This window comes from Leptodactylus fuscus, chromosome 3 (assembly GCF_031893055.1).
Source record: "Leptodactylus fuscus isolate aLepFus1 chromosome 3, aLepFus1.hap2, whole genome shotgun sequence".
NCBI lineage: Eukaryota > Metazoa > Chordata > Amphibia > Anura > Leptodactylidae > Leptodactylus > Leptodactylus fuscus.
Genome location: NC_134267.1, coordinates 211808653 through 211832036, shown reverse-complemented (window position 1 = coordinate 211832036; position 23384 = coordinate 211808653). Strand labels below are relative to the sequence as shown.

The following is a 23384-nucleotide window of genomic DNA, read 5'->3' as shown; positions in this document are numbered from 1 at the left end:
TTACGAGTCAAAATCCACTCCAAAAAACTCTGTGTGAAAATACCCTCAAGGAGTCTCTGAACTTAGCCTTATACTAGGTTCACACCTGCGCCTGAATTTCTGTTCTTTGGGTCCCCTAACAGAAAACCTAACCCACCTCAAAGCAGTTACTCGCAGAAACCCATGTAACCTGAAGACTATAATGGGGTCCATCAAGTTTCTGCCCAGTTTCCACCTGGAAAATGCGGAGGCAAAAGTCCTGCTTGCAAGACTTTTCTCTCTGCACATTTAAGGGTCCATTCACACAGAGTTTTTCGGTGCTAATTTTGTCACTGAATCCGAGTCAGAATCCACGTGGGAAAAAAGCCTCCCATTGACTTCAATTGGTTCCTTTTTCTGCAAGCGGAAAAAGGAACCTATTGGAGTCCATGGGAGGTTTTTCTCATGGATTCTGACGCGGATTCAGGATCAAAATCAGCGCCAAAAAACTATGTGAATGACTGAACCCCCGACTTTTTGTGGGACTGGCCATCTATCTAATATGTAAAGGAGTCTTATGATGCGCCATGTTGGCAGATGATGTGCTGTATGTTGGACCTCAATATTCCTGATCCTTTTGTTGTCAGGGAAGGTAAGCCACCACCATAGATGTCTGCGGGCAGTTTCTCGCCTCTCCCCATTGAAAACATATGCACTCTAGTCCAAATATGCATGTATATTGGGAGCTTGGAAAGAATACCTGTCAGAAGAATGATATCTGAGGTGTATGCTCACCTGTGCTGCTGGATTCTGCCATGGATTGCAGCTGAGCTGGAGGGTTTCAGAGGCAGGAACCATCTTTATGAAGGGGATTTCCAGGCTAAAATTAAATATGACCTATTCTATCCTATGGATAGGTTATCAATATCAGAATTATGGAGGTTTGACAGCCAACACCCCATCATATCAGCCATTCTCAGCAGCTGATACACAGAGAATGGAGCAGGAAGCAGACAGCTCCGTTCTCTGTGCAGTGGCTGAGCTGAATCCCTGCAACTAGGCTCATAGTCAAGTGAATGGGAGTTGATATGCAGTAACCTGGTCTTATCACTACAGAGAACAGCGCTGTCTGCTTCCTGCGCCATTCTCTGTGTATCAGGTGCTGATCATTGAGGATGTTGTGTGTTGGACCCCCACTGTTCTGATATTGATGACCATTCCTTAGGATAGGTCATTAATATTATCAGCCCAGAAAACCCCTTTAAACTCAGTGGGTCCCCTCTAGCAAAATGGGATTATCCACCATAAAAAAGGGGACCAGGACCCTACCATTACTGACCTGACAGGGGGGCCCAGGTTACATAATATCTGAAGCTTGCAATAATACAGATGTAGCCAAATTTAATATGACTTTTAACGCATTAAATAAACAATTGCGAATCAATTCAGCTCAGCTTTTTTTTCCATTGTTTGCAATGGCTTAGTCTGTGAGTTATCACAGTGCAGCGAGTTATCAGATTGAAGTTAAAGATGGCTACATCCATATGTTTCGCATGTTAAAGAGAAAAAAAACCTTTAAATACAAGAAATAAATAAAATAAAGTTTTTTTTCCTACTGTGTTATTGGTATTTATCCATCACTTGTTATTGCATGACTCCCATATAAAAAGTCAGGCAAAATAAGGCGCCCAGCGGAGAAGCCATTTCAGCCTGGCCATTGTGCCTCACAACCATACAGAACAACCCATTTAAATGCAGATGCCAGCGACCTAGTGAGAATAAAATATTAATTCACAATCCTGACATTTTTTTCATATTCATCCCATTTGAAAAGGCACATCAAGAACCACCAGCTGCTCCCAATAAGTCACCGCCGAAAGACTATATGCTGCAAAATGATTGTCACATTTCTGACTTCGCAGGGAGAGGCGACTTTTATTTCACACTCGGCCAGCTCCTAAATAATTCACATTTGAAGATTTATGAATCCGCACTTTCTGCTGTGCACTTCTCTATGTGCTGCTGTGGGGGGACAAACGCCACGTCCGCACAAACAATAGTAGGTGCAAAGCAAGATGGTGAATGTCCATATGGATTTATCCAAAGGATATATTATCAGAAATTAATTTAATCTTTCCTATGAGGGAATAAGGCCCCATGCATACGACCAAGTGCGCAAGTCATGGGGAATCCGATTTTTTAGTGGAATGCACTCGGAAGATATCTGAGTACCTTCCGCGCCCCATTGACTTCAATGGGAGGTTCCAGTGCCACGGAGCAGAACTACACTATAATTATCGCAACTGTCCGAACCATAACCCCCCCCCCCCACCCCCCAGCAGAAGAGCCTCGGCCTGCACACTCTGTTACGTACAGCAGGCCTAAGTTGTGGGTAACTTGTGGTTATCTCTTAGGCTAAGGCCCCACGGGACATCCCACAGCAAAAAAGCACTGCGGGAGAAACCACGGTGGTTCTTCTCGCAGCGCTTTAGACAGAAAGTTCATGGAGTTTTCCTCTGCAGACTTTCTGTTACAATTATACCTATGGGGAAACAGTCAGCGTTTCCATAGGTATAATTGACATAGTACGATTTCCAAAACCGTGCCAGTTTTGGAAATCATGGCGTGTCCACACTCCAGTGTTATCCGTAAAGTTGGCATGGGATTTGCTAGAATCCCATCCACTTTCCCCATACTGTAAAACGTCACAATTTTTCCAGTTGTGTTTCCATTGTGGGCAAATGGCTGCATTTATGTCCCGTGGGGGCCCCGGCCTCAGTGTGGCTTTTCCTCTTCAGGATGCACGAAAGTCACCATATTGCCATATTACTCCAACTTGTGGGCAGTCAAGCCTCGTAGCCATAGGACAGTGATGGCGAACCTATGGCACGCGTGCCAGAGAGGGCACGCAGAGCCCTCTATGCTGGCACGGTTGCGGTCTCCCGGATCGCTCAGTAACGGGGAATCCGGTACAGGATTCCCCGTTAGTGAGCAATCGCTGCTTTCAGCTGGATGTGCAAATGCACATCCAGCTGAAAGCTGTCAGTGTAGGCCGCGCGGTATGCACGGCCTACATTGACTATACAGAGTGTGACCTCTGCACTGGTGTGGACATGATGACGTAAGTCATCAGCGCCCGTAGTGAATAGGTGAGAGAGAGGACGCCTGGCGGCCCTTCAGGTAAGTATATATGTGTATTGTCTGGGGAGGGGGCTGCTCTGGACCATTTTGTGCTGTTGGGTAGAGGGAACTACTGTGGAATATTTCATGCTGTGTGGGGAGGGGGCTACTGTGGAATATTTCATGTTTTGTGGGGAAGGGGCTACTGTGGACCATTTTGTGCTGTTTGGGGAGGGGGAACTACTGTGGACCATTTCATGCTGTGTGGGCAGGGGGCTACTGAGGATCATCTCATGTTGTGTGGGGAGGGGGCTACTGTGGAATATTTCATGCTGTCTGGGCAGGGGGCTACTGAGGACCGTCTCATGCTGTGTGGGGAGGGGGCTACTGTGGAATATTTCATGCTGTGTGGGGAGGGGGCTACTGTGGACCACTTCATGCTGTGTGGGGAGGGGGCTACTGTGGACCACTTCATGCTGTGTGGGGAGGGGGCTACTGTGGACCACTTCATGCTGTGTGGGAAGGGGGCTACTGTGGAGTATACAGGTATAATCCCTTGGGGGGGGGCCACCGCGGGGCAAATTGTACTGTCTGTGGGGGTCACTGCAGGGCAGATTGTAGTGTGTGGGGGGGCCATTGCAGGGCAGATTGTACTGATTTTGTTTTGTTTTTTTATGTAGATTGTGAGCCCCACATAGAGCTCACAATGTACATTTTTCCCTATCAGTATGACTTTGGAATATGGGATGGAAATCCATGCAAACACGGGGAGAACATACAAACTCCTTGCAGTTGGTTTTATGCCCTTGGTGGGATTCGAACACCAGGATTCCAGCGCTGCAAAGCTGCAGTGCTAACCACTGAGCCACCGTGTGGCCCCCTGGCAGATTGTACTGTCTGTGGGGGCCACTGCGGGACAGATTGTACTGTGTGTGTGGGGGCCACTGCAGGGCAGATTGTACTGTGTGTGGGGGCCACTGCGAGGCAGATTGTACTGTGTGTGTGTGGGCCACTGCAGGGCAGATTGTACTGTGTGTTGGGGCCACTGCGGGACAGATTGTACTGTGTGTGTGTGGGGGCCACTGCAGGGCAGATTGTACTGTGTGTGTGGGGGCCACTGCGGGGCAGATTGTACTGTGTACAGACCTTTCAGTACAAGCTCTGTAAAGCCCAATTCACACGACTGTAATTTGTGAGTCCGCAATTGTGGATCCAAATAGTTTTAAGGTTAAATTGCCGTGTTGGCACTCCGTGATAATTTATTGGGTTTTTGGTTACAGTTTGGGCACTCGGTCTGAAAAAGGTTCGCCATCACTGCCATAGGAAGTTATTGGACATATCTGAAAATTACTACAACCACCTTGATGAAAGCTCTACTTGACGGGATTTCCGAGAAGTCACACAGACTGAATAGGGCACCTGGAACATAACAGGAGGTAAAGAGTGCAAGATCCCCAAAACCTCCTCGTGGGGTGCTAAAGGGACTATTCACAACAAATCCATTATAGTTCAACTTCAGCTATCTGAGAAAAAAAAGATTTCTGAACAAGTTTGAAAATGAATAACTACTGTAGCTACTCCATAAAGTAATATGAAAATGTTTTGTTCCTGTTTCCAAAGTTCTGGAGATCTACGTAACTTTTAGAAGAGGACCCTCCATAGGCCTCCTTGTTGAATAGTAGAGGTCCCCCTGCTGTCCAGTTTGTGTTATTCAGCCCTCCTGGTTAGATGATACTTCTAACCTGTCCTTGTACTAGTAAAGTATACAAACTACAAGAGCTAACACATTACTATTAGAGTTGATTCGAATACGTCGCTCCATAAGAATGCATGGCGCTTAACCCCTTGCTGATCGGCTGCTCCCATGCATTCCTATGGGAGCGAGGTAGTCGACACTCTAGTTTCGAATACTATTCGCTCATCTCTAATTACTATATATTTATTATCAATGAACAGAACTCGCTTCCAATTGTCTTGATCTGTAGATTTACTATGTATTATCATATTAATATATATTTTTTAAATTTTAATATAATATAAAGATTCTAATTCCAGTGTATAAAGTAACCTAAGCCATGAGAAGGCAGACACGCTATCTGGTAGGTGCAGCTTATTGATGCCATTTATATGATATTTATATGATATTTCAAACATCATTATAATACAATGTAAACATCAAATACAACAGGTTGCCGGGCAACAGAAATTCTTATTCCAGCGGGTAATTTGCATAGTGATATTTACCATAAAGACAAAGATTTATGTAAAAGTCACATTCTGCACCTTACGGGTACAAGGAGAGTGGATTCTCCTTCATATTATATTTCCTTATACACCCACCACAAATGCGTTCTACATTAATGTCTGCATATCCGGGTAGTTTCAAGTGATCCCCTGACTGATACCCATGTCCTCCGTGCTTTTCAACCACATGCTAGTACATAGAGGATCATCACTTCATCTGGAGCTTCGGAAGCCCGGTCTGCGGTGGTCAACAGATCACCGGCCTGAAAAAGGGAATGTCGTGAGGAGATGTTGCCTTTAAAGGGATTCTACCATTAAAATCAATTTTGTTTTCGTTGACACATAGGAATAGCCTTAAGAAAGGTTATTCTACTCCTACCTTTAGATGTCTTCTCCGCGTTGCCGTTCGGTATAAATCCCGGTTTCCGTTGGTATGCAAATGAGTTCTCTCGCAGCACTGGGGGCGTCACCAATGCTGTGAGAGAATTCTCCAGCGCTGCCTCCATCTTCATCTTCTTAAGGAACGGCCTCTCTTCATGCACCTTCTTCCGGCACTGGCTTCAAACTTCTAGGCCTTGGGCCTATGGCAAAGCTGACTGCGCATGCCTGTGGCTACAAGAAAATGGCCACCTACACAGTATTGTAAGCGGCCATTTTCTTGTGGCTGACAGGCATGCGCAGTCAGTTGCCCGAGATTGAAGCCAGCGCCGGAAGAAGACATGCAGAGAGGGCGTTCCTGAAGAAGATGGAGGCAGCGCTGGAGAGTTCTCTCGCAGCATTGGGGACGCCCCCAGTTCTGTTTGAGTGCTGAGGACCGCCCCCAGTGCTGCGAGAGAACTCATTTCCATACTGATGAAAACCGGGATTTATACCAAACGGTGGCCCGGAGAAGACATCTAAAGGTAGGAGAAGAATAGCCTATCTTAAGGCTGTTCCTACATGTCAACGAGAAAAAAATTGATTTTAATGGTAGAATCCCTTTAAGTGGTCCTTCCGTCAAGAAACAGTAAAGCAGCTAAACCACTGTGATGTACATTACTATAATAGTGTATGGGATTTTATAGAAATCCTGCCTGAAAAAATCCCTAACAGTGTTCTGAGCTGCAGGTTTTATACCTGTAACATGGAAACTGAGCCGGCCATCTGTCAGCTGACGGCCATGGCAATAAAGTCAATTGTGTCTCTAGCCTAAGCCTACATGTCACTGGTGCAAAACATCAATTTTTCATGACCATTTTGCACCCAAAGGCAGAGGTTTATCACAAATTCCTAATACATTGCAGCGTATTGAGACATCAGTGAGACTGGACCAATATATTGTCCATGTGAATAGCTCCCCCTTTCACCAACAATTAATGTGGCCAATTTTCACTGTTGCATGACTATAGGGTTAGGGTACTCCGCCTCAATATCAGCTCCAAATTCTGCCTGAAATCTATATTCCATTTGTTTCAACAGAATACAGAAGACAATATCAGCCTCACCCTTAACCCTTCAAGCGGATTCCACCTGATTATTTCCATTGAAGTGAATGGGAGGCAGAAACATGCGGCCTAGCTAACAATATCCGGCAGAATTTGGTCAAGCATAAAAATGTTGCTTTAAATTCCTGAAGCTGAATTTTTCATTGTGTACAAATTCCACCATGTGAACATATCCATAAGCCTTGTACAGGATCATACATTTAGGTCAGATTTTGTATTTAATATGTAAAAGGTTCCATTGTTAAAGGGACAAATTTACTATGCCAAGCTTCACATCTTCACTACAGCAATAAGGATCATTACAAAGTTCACAGCAGTTCTTCTTTGACAATGTTGCCCCCTGGTGGCCATTATAGTTAATACAATTGGTTTTATGAACCGTACCGTACTTCCAAGTCTTCTACATTTAAAGAAAATGTGTCAGCAGGGATATTAACTTATTGTTTACTTCTTATTCACTACTAGCATCTGCCCGCGACTTCGTCTGCGGGCTGGAGTTGGCGCTGAGCTGTCGATATTTCAGCATTCGCCGTTGGTTACGATCCGCCGTGTGCCACCACGTCCACTCCTGCGCGCCCGTCCCATTTACTCCTCGCCTCTCTCCGCGGGCTTTTTACCTACCGTCTGCTCCTGACTCCCCGCAGCCACCCTCGTCCCCCGCACTCATGCCCCTTCACGCCCCAGCGCCCCTTTCGCTCCCATGGCCCCAGCCACACCCTCTCCCTCCCACAGCACCCCGGGGCAACCTCCCCACCCCCCTTTTTCTGCAGACCCCCCAACTCCCCTGCTGGCACATGCACTGTCCTGCTGCCAAATGACACTGCGTACTCACCATAGCTAACCTGGGTCACGAAGGCGCAAGACCAGTAAGCCGAGTGGGGCGTCGGGGACTGTCGCGGGCTGCCGAGGACTTCCGGCGCTGCGGCCTAGGCTACAGCCGCAAAGTGGTGGCATCCCGAAAGATGTGTACGTTGCCAATGTGCACATACGCCTGCAAATACAGTGTAGTTGCTGTGGCAGGCGGGGCGGTTTCGCAGATCCCAATTGCACTGGTGTTTGGCAAAGATGTCGGGCCCGGAGCATGTAAGAGGTAGGCCTCTGGAGTAACCTCAATGTGAGCGGGGAAGTGTGAAAGCATATGTAAGTGTTATTGCCTGGGGTCTGGGGCTAGCCCAGAAGTTTGTCTGCTGCTATGAGTTCAGGTTTTCGGCGGCTCCTGCCAAGAACGTATGTCCGTGATTGTTCCAAAAAGTAGCCTCTCTTTCAATCCTGCCTATGAACTATGTTTGTGGAAAATTTCACATGAATCGGTTGAGCGGTTTTTGCGTGATTGAGGAACAAACATCCAAACACACAAACATTCACCTTTATAATATTAGTAGGATTATTGGAGAGTCCTATGACCTGTGCAGTGGTCATTGTGTAGAGGGGAATAGAAGAATAAAAATCACCTACTGTGACTTGTGCATTCTGTCTTACTACATATACATGATCGTTGTGATCAGCGTGCTGTAAGGTGGTGACTGCTGCAAAAGAAATTACAGAAAACAGGAAGTCCCAGCATATTATATAGCCTAGTGGACAGTGTCATATCTATATAAAAATTTAAAAAAAAGTCCCATCCACACATTGCAGAAAAATACACACAGAGGATACACTGCGATTTCCAAAACAGTTGCAGCTTTGGAAATCACAGCATGTCCATTATATCTACGGAAACACTGGTGGTTTCCCTATAGGTATAATGGAAACAAAAGTCTGCAGAGGAAACCTACACACCTCCCGAATATTGAGGCAGTTACAAAGATTGAGTATTCATACACCATTCTTAATAAAGACCCTGGACAGGCACAGCTTGTTTATGAGGAGGCCCTGGTAGATTTCATAAAATCCCCACAATCACAGGATTCAAGAAGGCCCTGAAGACTCACCTATTCAGGAAGGCCGACAACCTCCAGTAACACTATCACCGCACTGCCATCTGTACAGTCTCCCCCTCTCCTTCTGTCTCTCCCCCCTTCCCCCATAGACTGTAAGCCCTCACGGGCAGGGCCCTCTACCCCCCTGTGCCAGTCGGCCACTGTTCGTATGATGATATCTACTTGTATATTTTGTGTATTGTATGTAACCCCCAAATGTAAAGCACCATGGAATTAAGGGTGCTATATAAATAAACAAAAAAAAAAAAAATTATAAAATTCGGCACATTCGTTAGGAACTGGTATAGATTTTCAGTATAACATGCTGGATAACTTGCAAGAGTGATAAATATTTTAGGCCCAGGTGGCACAGGACCTGGAAGGGATGTAAAATTCTATACTCTTCTCCAGAAGGACCAAAGCAATAAAATAGTCCATGCTCGGCAGGACATCTTGAAGTTCAATTGCTTTATTATAACACCATATGCTTTTTCAAACAATGCATTAGAAAAAGGAGTAGGTAAGCAATGAAACACTTTATGTAAATGCTTTTATATAAAAAAAATAAAAAAATAAAAAAAATAAAAAAAAATATTGAACTTGAAGACGTCCTGGTCAGCGTGGACTATTTATTGCTTTGGTCCTTCTGGAGATTTGTTGTACTTTTGTGTGATGGGGTTTCTGGGGCTGCCCTGAAGGGAACGTGTGATTTATTGCTCTGCATATTGAGGTGTTGTGATCTGATCACAACACCATAAGGTGAGCACACACAGCCACTTATTTTGTCTGCCGTTTTATCTAGTCTGACCTACTACACTAGATTTTTCATTGTGATGTTGCGATCATATATGGTCAGTGAAATCACTAAATTCCACTCTGAGGCCTGGTTCACCTCTGCGTTCAAGTATTCCATTCGTAAAGTCCCCGATTCCCCGAAAAGAATAACGAACACATTGACAAGCGGTGAGCAATGAAAGCACACGAACCCCATAAACTATAATGCGTTTTCCATATGCTGTAGGCACAAGTCATGTGAAGAGAAGTACTTCATGAACTACTATCCTCTCTGCATGACTCGTGCAGACACTGTGCAGAAGACACATGCACCCCATTATAGTTTATGGCAGGGGTCCTCAAACTGCGGCCCGCCAAGCACTTCTGTCTGGCCCCGGCGACAGGCGTGCATTTATAATGAAGCTCCTGGGGACGTCTGGCCAGGCCATGGAGCACACTTCACTTTACCTATTGGAGGGCACCGCTCCCGATGTCTGTGCGACCTGCTCTGCCTCCGGCCCACTGTTTAAAAAGTTTGAGGACCCCTGGTTTATGGGGTCTGTACGCTTTCATAAAGCTCACCGCTTGTCAAGGTGTTCGGTAGTCCGTGCGGGGTCTCCAAGGTCTCTAAATTTGCACCTTCACCTACTGCAGAATGTCTGCTACATGCCATGGTTACAGCAATAAGCTTTGTGTGGTACTTCGCAGTGAGGTTAGTACATGCAGGATTAGTAAGGGTAAATTCACAAGGCATAAAAGGAGGAATTATTCTATTTTCTACACACAAGTTACCAGCAACAGTATGCTACTGCAGGGAATCAGCATTCAGCCATGGCTTTCTGCTGCAGATTAAGCAAAGATGAATGGTTCTAACCAACAAGGTGTCTCAAGCTGTAGGATACTTTTCAGTGTCTTGCTGTGATCTCTGCCCCCCTGCTCAGGTATAGTCAAGCTTAGGATAAATGGCACCCTCTAGTGTTCACATGTATTGACAAATCAGATTCATACAGAAAACAAGTTCTTTTTTAAAAGACATTTTATTTAATTTAAAGTGCCAAGTTTCGACTAAAATATATATATAAAAAAACATAACATTTACACTAAAAAAAAGTTACTGCCAAGAAGCAGCTCTTCCCCTGCAGAGTACACAGCACCCTTTATAATACATACACCAAGCTGTACAACCTTTGTACCCATGAGTGTTTTTCAGTCACACGCCGACTTCTGTAAACTAGCATGTGTTAAGACACAGACAAGACATGTGCGGTCACATAGGCCAACACATCAGAGCTTATAGTCACTGTAACAGGCGTCAGTTCTGCTGGTGGCAGATTAGGACAACCTGGACAGAGTTACAAATGCCCCCATCATACTGCATTGGATATGACCAGTCCATTTAAAAGTCAGCATCAAGAGTGAATTGGTTGTCTGCTGCTTTTGCCATTACTCCCATCTTCTGGTATTCACCAACTTTCTTCTCAAAGAAGTTAGTTTTTCCTTCCAGGGAGATGTTCTCCATGAAGTCAAAAGGATTTTCTGCCTTGAAGATCTGTAAAAGTAAAAGGAGACCATGAGCACAATCAGAGAAATAAACTAACAAAGAGACAAATCACTGAAAGTCACAAGACTAAATACTGCACATACCTTGCTAAAGCCAAGCTCCAACAAGAGACGATCAGCCACAAACTCAATGTACTGCTTCATCAGAGCTTCGTTCATGCCAATGAGCTTGACAGGTAACGCATCAGTTAGGAATTCCTGAAAAGGGAATGCAAATTTTAGGTATGTATCAATTCAGAAAGTCAAAGAGCCAATCCATGGTTTTCTATACAGTGCACACAAGTGGTGCCAGGCTTGCAAGTATTCTCCCCCTAGCCTGAGGCTCTAAGTGTATGACTGCTCTAACTCTCCAAACTCTGGATAAGACCAACAGCTTTTAGTCATTTTTTATCCTTAGGGTCCGTTCCCACGATGTAACACGGCACTCATTCTGACACGTAAACACGTCAGAGTGAGCGCTTCAAAAGAATCCCATTGACTTCAACGGGTGTAGTCTTATGCGCACCACACAATGAAATCAATGAGAGGCTTTTTAACCCATTGATTTCAATGTGTTACGCATGGTTAACGGAACACATTGAAGTCAATGGGATTGTGTTTTAAAGCGCTCACTCTGACACGTGTTTACGTGTCAGAAGGAACGCTGCGTTACATTGCGGGAATGGGCCCTTACAGTACAGTAACCCAGCTGCGATAGCCAAATACACACCTGTTCAATCCTGACAGCATCAATGATCAGCTCTCGGACACGGTCTTCTGATGGTTTGTGTACAAGGTGTTTGAACATAAGACAAGCAAAGTCTGTATGAAGACCCTATAAGAGTAAATCACGTCAGTTACTGAGCTCTGAGGGAAAGAGATCCATAGATCTTAAGTGTTCAAGTGAATGCTCACCTCATCACGACTGATAAGCTCATTGGAGAAGGTCAGACCTGGCATTAGACCACGTTTCTTCAGCCAGAAGATAGCAGCAAATGATCCAGAGAAGAATATGCCTTCCACTGCAGCGAATGCCACAACACGTTCACCTAGAAAAAGACAGATCTGTTAGCTGGACTGTAAAGGGAGCCCAGCAATGGGACAAAACACCAAATCACTTAGAGCCTTTTCACCTCGTAGGGCACATGCAGTGTCATACACCGCTAGAAAGCAGACAGTGCTCTTTCCCGTTTTGTGCCCCTGGTGAAGAACTATCGGTGCATAGCTCTTCACTGTCAGAAGGGAGTCTCTGACAGTCAGTGAGGAACGCCCTTCCTCACAGTAGCGTCCATAGCGCTGTACTGTGAGAACTGTTCAGCGTCATCCCTGGTTGGTAAGCAACGTCCCCTCACACAGCACAGTGCAATAGACACTTCTCTGAGGAGGGGCATTCCTGACTGTCAAAAACGCCCTTCTGACAGTGAAGAGCTACGGTAACGGCACCAACATCTCTTCACCGGGGGCACAGAACATGAAAGCCGACAGCACACCGAATTCAGCACACTGTCAGCTTTCTAGTGGTGTATTATAACCACATGTGCCCCAGGAGGTAAGAGGCCCTCTAAGTTTTTTGGGTTCACAATGTTATCCAACCTTAGGATAGTCCATCAATATTGGAGTCAGTTAAAGCAACCCCATCAAATAATATTGAGGGCCTATCCTGAGGAAAACCAGTTAATGTAGTAACTCCAATCTCACCAAATGTTGACTGCTTGTCACCAATCCAACGCAGTGCCCAGTCAGCCTTCTTTTTCACACAGGGCAGGGTTTCAATGGCATTGAACAGAAACTCCCTGTAAATACACAAAATTAGTGACGTATTAGTAGACTGTATATAGGATATGAGTATTAAAAATACAAGGCCATCACTACCCATATTTTTATTTATTGTTAGAGGTTTTCCAGGGGGTTCAACACCAAGACACCACACAAAGCAGCTATTCTGGCAGCCAGTGGACAGCCCGAGAAAATAGGTAATAGAGCTGCAGAACTCCAGCTCCTATTTGAATAGGACTAGACCACAATAGCTTCCAGAGGCTGCCAAATATGATCTATGTGGTGTCCTGGAACGCCACAGGTCAGATACTGATGACCTGCCCTATGGATAGATCATCAGAATCAAGCATGTCAGGCTGGAAAACCCTTTAGAGGAGCACTGCAACCCATTGCAGCTTCAGAAGTCTATTGAGGACATGCACTCCTTGCACAATCAACAGCTTTTAAATATGCAAACATCAAAGCTTACCTTTGTTTTGGATCCTTGATGTAAGTGTCAATAAGTAGACTGTACATCTCTGAATGAATGTTCTCCATTGCAATTTGGAAGCCATAGAAACAGCGTGCTTCTGTCACTTGAACTTCTTTGCTGAACCTCTCAACCTAGAGTACAGGGTTAAAAGCTATATATAAATTTCTATAAAACATTTATAGAAACAGAACTGTGGACCTGAAGCAATATTTGCATTCACTGCCTGGATGTACAATTGCTCACCAGCTATGAGGTAGATGCAGGTTAAAAATAAATAAATAAAAAGCTAAAGTACAATGCTATTTGTGTGTGCACTCACCAAGTTCTCATTGACAATGCCATCACTGGCTGCAAAGAAGGCCAACACATGGGAAATGAAGAACTTCTCTTCAGCCTTTAAGGATTCCCAATGCAGAAGATCTTTAGAGAGATCCACCTATAAAGACCAGGTATTAGTAAGTCACATTGTAGACATGTGGGTAGAGTCAGGAAAACAAAATATGAAGCTGGACTATAGACCAGACAGACATTGCCCTGTCAGAAGACATAAAATCTTTGCCAGCTCACCTCCTCTGCAGTCCAGAAAGAAGCCTCTGCCTTTTTGTACATTTGCCAGATATCATGGTATTGGATTGGGAAGATGACAAAGCGATGGGGGTTGTCCCGCAGGAGAGGCTCATCCTGAGTTTTCTGGTCCCACTGTTTACTTTTCACCTAAAGATAAATACAGGTCAATTAAGACAATGCCATAATGTAAAGAATTATTCTCACTTCATCTGTGGCAGCAGAAAAAAAGTGTAAGACAGCACAAAATATAGATAACATTACATTAAGTCAGGTTTTTTTATGTAGATTGTGAGCCCCATATAGGGAACAAACTCCTTGCAGATGTTCCTGGTGAGATTCGAACCCAGGACTCCAGCACTGCAAGGCTGCAGTGCTAACCACTGAGCTACCACGTTGCCCCTTTCATTAAGTCAATTTTGATCAGCTTCAGTAATTTTTCAGGTGTTAAAAACATAGCACATGTATTAACACAAGTAGTAACAGAACATAAGGCTCAAATTCCAATATGTGCTTTGCCAGCCTGCTTGCTGTGTTTTTTCACTGCTAGCACACACAGAGCCATTCAGCTATACCCGTGATGGCGAACCTATAGCATGGGTGCCAGATGTTGCACTCAGAAGCCTTTCTGTGGGCACCCATCTGTGGAGCAGATTGTGTGGAGCAAATTGTACTGTGCAAATTGTACTGTCCCTCCCACACGCATGCCTGTGTATGCAGCAGTGAGCCTGGGGCAAAACTCAGGATATACTAGTGTCTGTTTTGCAGACGAGCTCACCAGGAAAAGCGACTAGGGCTGTGGAGACAGGTGACAAGGATGTAATACTCATAGTACTGACTGTCACACATTTGCTAATGACTATTGAATTGAAAGCTTCTGGTATACGGATTAGCATATAGGTGACTTGTACAGTAAATGCGCTGCTTACTACTGCTGTTAGTGTTAACCAAGCCGAAAAACTTTAATGCATCAAATAAAATTAAAATATCTATATCCTTCTCTATAGATACTACTTAGCTTTGATTAAGAGGACTCGTGGACTAAGTCATTGTACTTGCTACTAGATTTTTAATGAACAATATATATATATATATATATATATATATATATATATATATATATATATATATATATATATATCTCTCTCTCTCCTTATATATATAATAGGCATACACCACTGATCAATAGAGGCAGCAGCTCCAATTCAATCTGAAGGCTACCACCTAAAGATCCACCCCACGATAGATATTTCATAATGTGGGGGTGGGGGGGTAAGAACTTATGCAAGTAGGCCCCTCCGAATTTTAAAGTATAAAAAAAGTTTCCACCTTTTCTAAAAAGACAGGCAGTTAACCCCTACCCATCCGAGGATGACAGGAACTGCAATATTTGGCGGCCAGGACACCCCCCTCCCCCATTTGGCGCCAGGATTGGGATACTTCCGCCACAATGACAACAGCCCCCGTCCTGCACTTAGCACAGTCAGTGTGTAATGACGTACATATAAAAGGTATATAACCAGCACTGCTGGGAGTTGTAGTTCTCACCCTAGGACACAAAGCTCGCACTTACCGAGTCGGTCTCGGCCTCCTGGAAGATCTTGCGGGCCGTCTTGCTGGCCAGAATCCGGGTGTTGCTCAGAGTCGGAGGCTGCAATAAGGAAACAGTCATTAACCCTTGCAATGCAGAATATAATGGTATAAGATCAGGGGGGAGAGGCAGAGACGCTCACCGTGTTCTCCTTGTCGACCAGCGACATGTTCTTCATTGGAGAGACATTCTCGTTGATATCAGAGAAGGGTTTGCGGGAGGACAGCATGGTGATGACGGGAGTAGCAGCTGGGCGCACACCGGAGGATGAATGTACACTGCAGGGGAAGATGATTGCGCGCTGACCGGACACCGCTATTTAAGCCCTGTTTGCATTTGGCGCCAGGAAAGCTCAGCCAATCAGGAATAAGACAAGCTGCCAGCGCTGAAAGCTGATTGGACGAGAGCGCTAGGTTCTGAAAGAAGGGGGAATCCAAAGCCAGCCAATCAGAAGAGCTGGAGGGAGAGACAGCTGTTAGCAAATTCCGAGCATAAAAAGTGCGCCCTTTTTACACAATAGAGGTGAGGTAAATATGAATCATATAGTGAAGGGCTGTGTATGTGTCTATAGGTGTGCGGCCCCTATAAGACTGCAGTATATAGCAACGCTTATACACGCATCCACAATGCAGTGGGGACTGAGGTTACACAACTTGAGGTAACACTAAAATGGAGAATGGTGATTATAAAACTGCTTTATTTACATGGGTTTACAAAGGGCTCATAAGGCTGAATACACACATTGCATATTAGCTGTATACTGCATAGGAAGATATAAGTACACTGTACAGGAAGATGTACACTGTATAGGAAGGTAGACTGCAGATATAAGTCAGAATTACACAAAAATCCTCACAGATATGCACAGAAAACCTGTATATAGGTCATTCATGTGTCCATGTAGTCTAAGGTTAGAGTGACGCCACAATGTGTGTCTCACGACTGACGCTAGGTTCACACCTGCGTTCTGGTCTCTGTTCTGTGGTTTCCGTCTTCTGCATGCAAGAAGACGGAAACCACAGACCGGGTCCAGCGGTGAGCGTTTTATGCTCTCCACCGCGAAACCGTTTTTTTAATCCGGACACAGAGCACTGCATGTCCGACTGTGTCCGGATTTAAAAACCCGGTTTCGCGTCGGAGAGCATAAAACACGCTCACGGCTGGACATCTTTCTCACCCATTCAAATGAATGGGTATGAAAGAGTCCTGCAGGTTTCCGTCTCCTTCCTCTGTTTTATGCAGGACGGAGACCAGGCGCAGATGTGAACGAGCCCTAAGCCCGTGTTCCCAGTACCGTGATTCATGTCCTTCTTTATATAGGACAGCAACGGACATTAAAGCGGTTGTGCCGTTCTATAAACCGATCTCCTATCCACAGGACAGAGAATAAGTGTGCTAAGAAGGAAGGGGGGGACCCAAAGTCCTCCTAAAACAGAAAACAAACCCCACGTTGCAGAGACGCAGATCTTTTTTTGTTGCAGATTGTGCTGTGGTTTTTTGAGCCAAAGCCAGGAGTGGATTCAGCAGAAGGAAGAAGTATAAGGACTCCATTTATATTTCTCATTCCTTTTGCAGCCACTCATCTTAGGGGGCGTTCACACTACCGTCGGTGTCCGACATGTAGTGTCCGCTCAAAATCTGTCACGGACACTAGCTGTGTCCGTGACACCTGTCATTCACTTAATGAGCATCAGGTGCGTTCTTTTGCACTCCGTGCCCGTCCTTCCCTGTCTGCAAGTGAAGATGTCCGACTTCTCAAGCAGACAGAAAAACCCGACATGTAGGGTTCTTCTGTCCGCTTGAGAAGTCGGACATCTTTACATGCGGACAGTGAAAGACAGGCACGGAGTGCAAAAGAACGCACCCGATACCCATTTAAGTGAATGACAGGTGTCACGGACACAGCTAGTGTCTGCTCCTAATGTCCGTGACAGATTTTGAGTGGACACTACCTGTCGGACACAGACGGTAGTGTGAACGCTCCCTTAGGCTCAAAAATCTGTAACAAAATCTGCAAAAAAAAAAAAGCTGCGTTTCTGCAACGTCGGGCCTCAGCTTTAATCCTCCTTGTGAATAGAGTACTAGTAAGCTCGCACGAGTGTTCACTTCTATGGGGATGTACTTTCCGCAGCCCCTTTGACTTGAATGGACGGTCAGTCACGCAAGCGCACTGGCCCTGCATTCACAAGGAGACCTAAGGGCTCGTTCACACCGGGGGCAGATTTTGGCACTGAGAGTGACATGGGGAGCCGCATCACTCTCAGCTCAAAAACCCGCCTGCGTCTTCCCCCTCCGGAGTCGGCTCAAGTGAATGGGCCGAATCCGGAGGTTGCTGCTGCCAGGCGGAAGCATAAAGAAAGGGCAGCATGCCGCTAGCGGAAAAATGAACGCTAGTGGTCTCCATAGACCACCATTGTATGGAGACGGATTTTGAGGCAAAAATCCACTGTCAAAATCCGCCTCCTTGCCCCCATGTGAACTAGCCCTTAGGAGGACTTTTAGGGCTAGTTCACATGGGGCCAAAAGGGCGGATTTTGACAGCGGAATCCACATCATTTACAATGGTGGTCTATGGAGACCACTAGCGTTCTTTTTTCCGCTATCGGCAACTGGGAAGAACCGCAATGTGTTGCCACTGCAGTTTTTCCTGCAGTGCTTTTTTTTTTTTTTTTTTCTGCGGGACGCCCCATGGAGCCCTAGTGTAAAATAGCGTGACAAAAAAGTTCTAGAATTTTAATGCAACACAATATCAAACAAGATTAGAGTTTCAGGGTTGCTACGCAACTCCAGTAACTTATTCCCTTTTCTATACATACGGTATAAGCTGTTCTCTGTGACAGCCCCATTAGTTTGGATGTATTACATTTGCACTATGCAGCCCCAGAAATATAATTGTCAGTTGTAGGCTTTGTTGTAGGCTGAAGTAACTGGACTCCCGCCACAACTTTAAAAGATCACGTGACTGACAGCAGTGCGCGCCACAGGCAAAGCCTTTCCTTTGGCGCGCTAATAGCTTGTTCGAACCGTCGCTTCCTATTGGCTGAGAATGAGTCGGCAACATTCCATCCTCCAATAAGCGCCAGCTTCAGTGTCACGTGTGTCTGCGTCCCAGACCTCGTTTTCGTTTTACGTCACTGCTGGGCGGAACTGATTAATTAAATGTTTCCCGCGTCCTTTTGACTGAAGATAGTGTCAAATTATGGCGTGAATGCAGTTGTGTGTGTGAAGGAGACATTAGTGGGCAAGGAGGACGGGGAGGCTGCGGGGCCGCTAGTCTGGGTTATTGGTTATAGTGTGTATAATTTATGCAATCTACAAGCTGTAGGACTACAAGTACCAGTATGCTCTTATGCAGGTGTCCGTTTTGATTCAACCTAGTTGGGTTTGTTGGTTTTCTGTTTTTAAAGTGCAGTTTGTGAAGCTGAAAACATAATTGACTTTAAAATAAAGTGTATATATATATATATATATACACACACACACACAAATGTCTGTCTGAATAAAGCATAAGGCTATCAACATGACCATGATGTTCTTCATGCTAAATTTACATCTAACGTGGAATAGTTTTTTTCATATACATACATATACACACACACACACACAGCCACTGGTCTGTCTTTGGTAGTTTTGATGGACCAAAGGAAAAAAAAACAAAAAACTTCCACATGGGATGTAAATTTAGCATGAAGAACATCGTGGTCATGTTGATATAGCCTTATGCTGTATTCAGACAGACATTTTTTATCTGTGTGCAGACAATAGACTGCAAACAGACCCACAGTAGTGCAGCAATTCACACATCTGTTCTTCCACATACTGAGCGAGCTTGTAGCATGCACTATATTTTAGCATGTATAGGATGTGGCCTTGGAGACAGTTGTTACTGTTTTGGATTTGTCTTTAAAGAGAACCTTTCATGCCCTCTGACATTGGCAGTACATGTTATATAACGCCAAAAACTGATAGTGCCCTAAATACAGAGGGCTGTCAATATTGCCGCTACTTGCCCCGGTTGCAGAGATAACAGAGCTGTTTGTAAGGATGATGCAGTGGTATTGATACAGAAACAGCTTTGCATCCTCGCTGGGTGGTGAGGAACACCTTCCCCCATGACGGTAGACCTCTATAGCCTTGTACTGTGTACTGTCAGCTTACTATAGGTATATAGCACTGGCAGTGTCATGAAGTGTACTCTTTATAGCCCATATTCACATAACTGTGTCAGTTTCTCAGCGGTTCAAAAACTTCTGTTTTTGCCAGCCAAGTGTCATCCGATTTACATCAGGTTTTAAACAGTGTTACAACAGATGAACTTCATTGTTTTTTATTTTTTTTTACCCAACCATTTTTTGTGTCCATCATTCACTCATTGTTCTTAAAACTGACATTTATCCATGGACATACGGACTGAATACTAAAGTCGGCAGTGTTTCACATAAGCAGTGTGGATAATTTTATTTTTTTATACATCCATGCAAATTTTGCTTTAAGTATTGTACCCTTGATGATCATTTTGAGTCGGCCCAATATAAAGTAATGATAAACTTGTTACATTTTTGCATCTATAGTGACTCTATAAATAGGACTTTGATACTAAGTAATATAAAAATGTAACAATAACACATTCATTTTATAACAAGTAAATATGTCCCGTGTCTGGTCATTATTAGCGTGCCTGTGTTCTTACAGGGTGTGACTGTGCCGACATGCCCTGAAGACTGGGATCTGTTTATAGTCTCTTCTATGTGGGCTGAATACCGGGTATTTTTGAGAAATTGCATAGAGCTTGCCTGCCTGCCTCCCATCCCCCCTCCACCTTCCCTCTCACAGTTTGCACAATGCCCTAGTGTAAGATCAGCTGCTCCTTTCACATTTCTACACTTTTTTTTGTTCATATGCCATTATTGTTGGCCCTGTATATGGTTTAGTTTTGCATATTATAAGTGCAGCGTCTGACCTTGGATTTTCTATTTAGGATATAGGAATGAAATTGTAAAAATTCCAGAACAAAATGAAAAAGGCATCAAAAAAAGAATTAAATATTTCATGCAAGTCTATCTGGTGCTGTTCCTATTCACAGGAAGCAAAACTGCTGCAGAACAGACAGCAACTTTCCATTTCATCCAATGGGGTTTAAACACATTGGAGCAGATATTCAGTGGCAGAAATTTCCATATCAAGTTAGTCAAATGTGAATGTATTCTGACAGCCTGAACTAAGATCTAAAGATCTCATTGCTGCAGGCAGCTTATGCACAATGTGTGCTCTGCCCAACCCTGCTGGGGCGGGCAACAAGAGCAGCCACCTGTCCACTTATGTAACACATTGTCCCTGCTTTTCAACTATTCAGGCTTTGTGTTGAATAATCTCTATGCAGTTAGTATGGATATGAGGAGATGCCCCCCATCATTACCCCTTCACCAACAACAGGGACAAAGCTGTATACAAAAAACTATGTTCGCTACATGCAGCAACATCATTGGTTTCCCATATAAACATGTTAAGGCAAAAGCTATACATTGATGAAAAGCTGTGGTGGGTTATTTTGTTGCATTTTTTTAACTAAAAGCAGAACTGGATTTACCAGACAAGATAAGTATAAGTCTATGCTTTATATATCTTTTCAAGCCACTGTTTTGGTTTTACATAATGCAGCAAAAAATCCATCTTTTTCTCTAAATGTGGCCTTAGACCCCATGTGCATTAGAGTTTGCATCAGAGTTGGGGCCGAGTTTGCAGTGGAATGCAGTAAGATGACACTCCTGTTTCCACCGCGGGCAAATCACAGCTTTAGGGTAAGTTCACACAGTGTATTTTGGACCGGCACCTGGGGGGGGGAGGAAGCTGTGTGTACATGGGGTCTCAGCCTTAAACTTTTAGTGCATAGCCACATCTCAGTAACTGAACCCATTACATTGGAAAATCTGGGCCATACATTAGCCTGTCCCAAACCCAGTCAGGAGACTAGAACTCCTTGAATCCTAGTGATATATGATGCTGAGAGTCCCTGCCTGCTGATATCTTTTCTGTCTCACGCTGTATATAGTATGGAAAGTGAAGCTGCGGAAGGCAGGTATTCCCAGCACCATATCACTGTGATGCAACAAGTGTTGGCCTCCTAACTGACCGGGTTTATGTCAGGAAATCCAGTCATGTAAATTATGAAACAACTTTTCTTAAATGAACAGTACATGTGAGTATCGTAATATACCTTAAGTAATTCTGTTTCCTTTTCCATTTATCAGGCTGCTCCTTCTTATCAGTCTGTTTGCATAAGCTACACACTATCCAGCTCACACACAGAACAATATGGAGAGAGAAGGGGGAGGAGCTGGATGATAATTGATTTATTGTCTCATTCTTTGCACTGGTTGCCTGTTCTCTCTAGCATGGTTGTATTCAGGCTGAAGCCCACATGGCGTGAAAACGGCGGCGTTTTACAGTCCCTGCAAAGTGGATGGGATTTTTACCTAATCCCATCCATACATTGCAGAAAGATACCCGCAACGGAAATGCTGTGACTTCAAAAACTGTTGCGTTTTTGCAAACCACAGCTTGTCAATTATACCTATGGAAATGCCGGTGGTTTCTCTACAAGTATAATTGAAGGAGAACGTCCATAACTGTGCTTTTTGTTTTTTGCTGTGGAGCTTTAACCTAAAAGAGTGTTCTCTATAGACAGATGTGTGAAAAGTAACTCTGCTTGGTAAATGCAGAAGTAAACATATTTTGTAAATATGAAGGTTTTTTTTTTTTGTTTTTTTATAATTGGAGGTACACTTTAAGGTGGGGGTATGAAGCTGTGAAGTCAAAAATGCATTGTAAAAAGGTGGGGGATCCATAGTAAAATTGAGCGGTAAAGTGCAGCTACAAGTACAATACCCTTAGTAGTAAATGTGAAAAAGTTTTTTCTGAAACATTTTGGTTGCAGACTTTTATTTGGAGCCTTCATCTAAGGTCGGTTGCAGACGATCATGTGCTGCCAGCCATGAATTAAAGAGACTGACTGTTCACAGAGGACAACACGAATGTCCCCCATGTACCACCCATGCGCGGACAGAGTTTCTGCGGCTCCTTTAATTAAATGAGTAAGAACCACAGCACGGGCCGCAATATAGGACAGGAATAGGACCCGTTCTATATTTTGCAGCCTGGACTGTCAACCATCACATGTGACTGTGTGATTCACAGTCCTGTGTACAGACCCATAGAAATGAATGGGTCAGTGTGCTATCCAGGAAATACACAGATGGTACACTGATCCACGGATAGTGGAAAAAAAAAAACTAGTGGAACTCATTGAAATCAATGGGAGGTTTTTTTTCAGCGCGGAAAATTCAGTGCCAAATAAAGCATCATTTTCCTCAGTGTTAATGGACCCTAAGGGTGTATTCACACTGAGTAAACGCTAGCTTATTCTGAACGTAAAACACGTTCAGAATAAGCGGCGTCTAAAGCAGCTCCATTCGTTTCTATGGGAGCGGGGATACGAGCGCTCCCCATAGAAATGAATGGGCTGCTTCTTTCACTCCGTGCAGTCCCATTGAAGTGAATGGGGAGTGCCGGCGTGTACGCTCCGGCATGAGCAGAGCTTGCCGTATACGCCGGCACTCCCCATTCACTTCAATGGGACTGCACGGAGTGAAAGAAGCAGCCCATTCATTTCTATGGGGAGCGCTCGTATCCCCGCTCCCATAGAAATGAATGGAGCTGCTTTAGACGCCGCTTATTCTGAACGTGTTTTACGTTCAGAATAAGCTAGCGTTTACTCAGTGTGAATTCACTCTAAGAGTGCATTCACACTGAGTATACGCCGATTGATTCTGAATGTTAAAACACGTTCAGAATCAGCGCGTACAAAGCAGATCCCTTTCATTTCAATGGGAGCTGGCATACGTGCACTCCCCTTTGAAATGAATGGGCTGCTTTTTTTTTCCCCC

At 44.4% G+C, this 23384-nt stretch overlaps 1 protein-coding gene across 1 annotated transcript; it reads right to left on the bottom strand.

Moving 5' to 3' along the window:
* Window positions 1-10557: 10557 nt before the first annotated feature.
* RRM2 (ribonucleotide reductase regulatory subunit M2) lies at window positions 10558-15714 on the bottom strand. The gene is made up of 10 exons (XM_075266802.1): window positions 15584-15714; window positions 15424-15501; window positions 13854-14000; window positions 13606-13722; window positions 13284-13417; window positions 12737-12831; window positions 11954-12087; window positions 11769-11873; window positions 11144-11257; window positions 10558-11048 (listed from the first exon to the last, which is right to left on the bottom strand). Exons 1-10 carry the CDS (start codon window positions 15668-15670, stop codon window positions 10896-10898), a joined length of 1164 nt encoding a protein of 387 aa, XP_075122903.1. The 5' UTR covers window positions 15671-15714; the 3' UTR covers window positions 10558-10895.
* Window positions 15715-23384: the final 7670 nt, after the last annotated feature.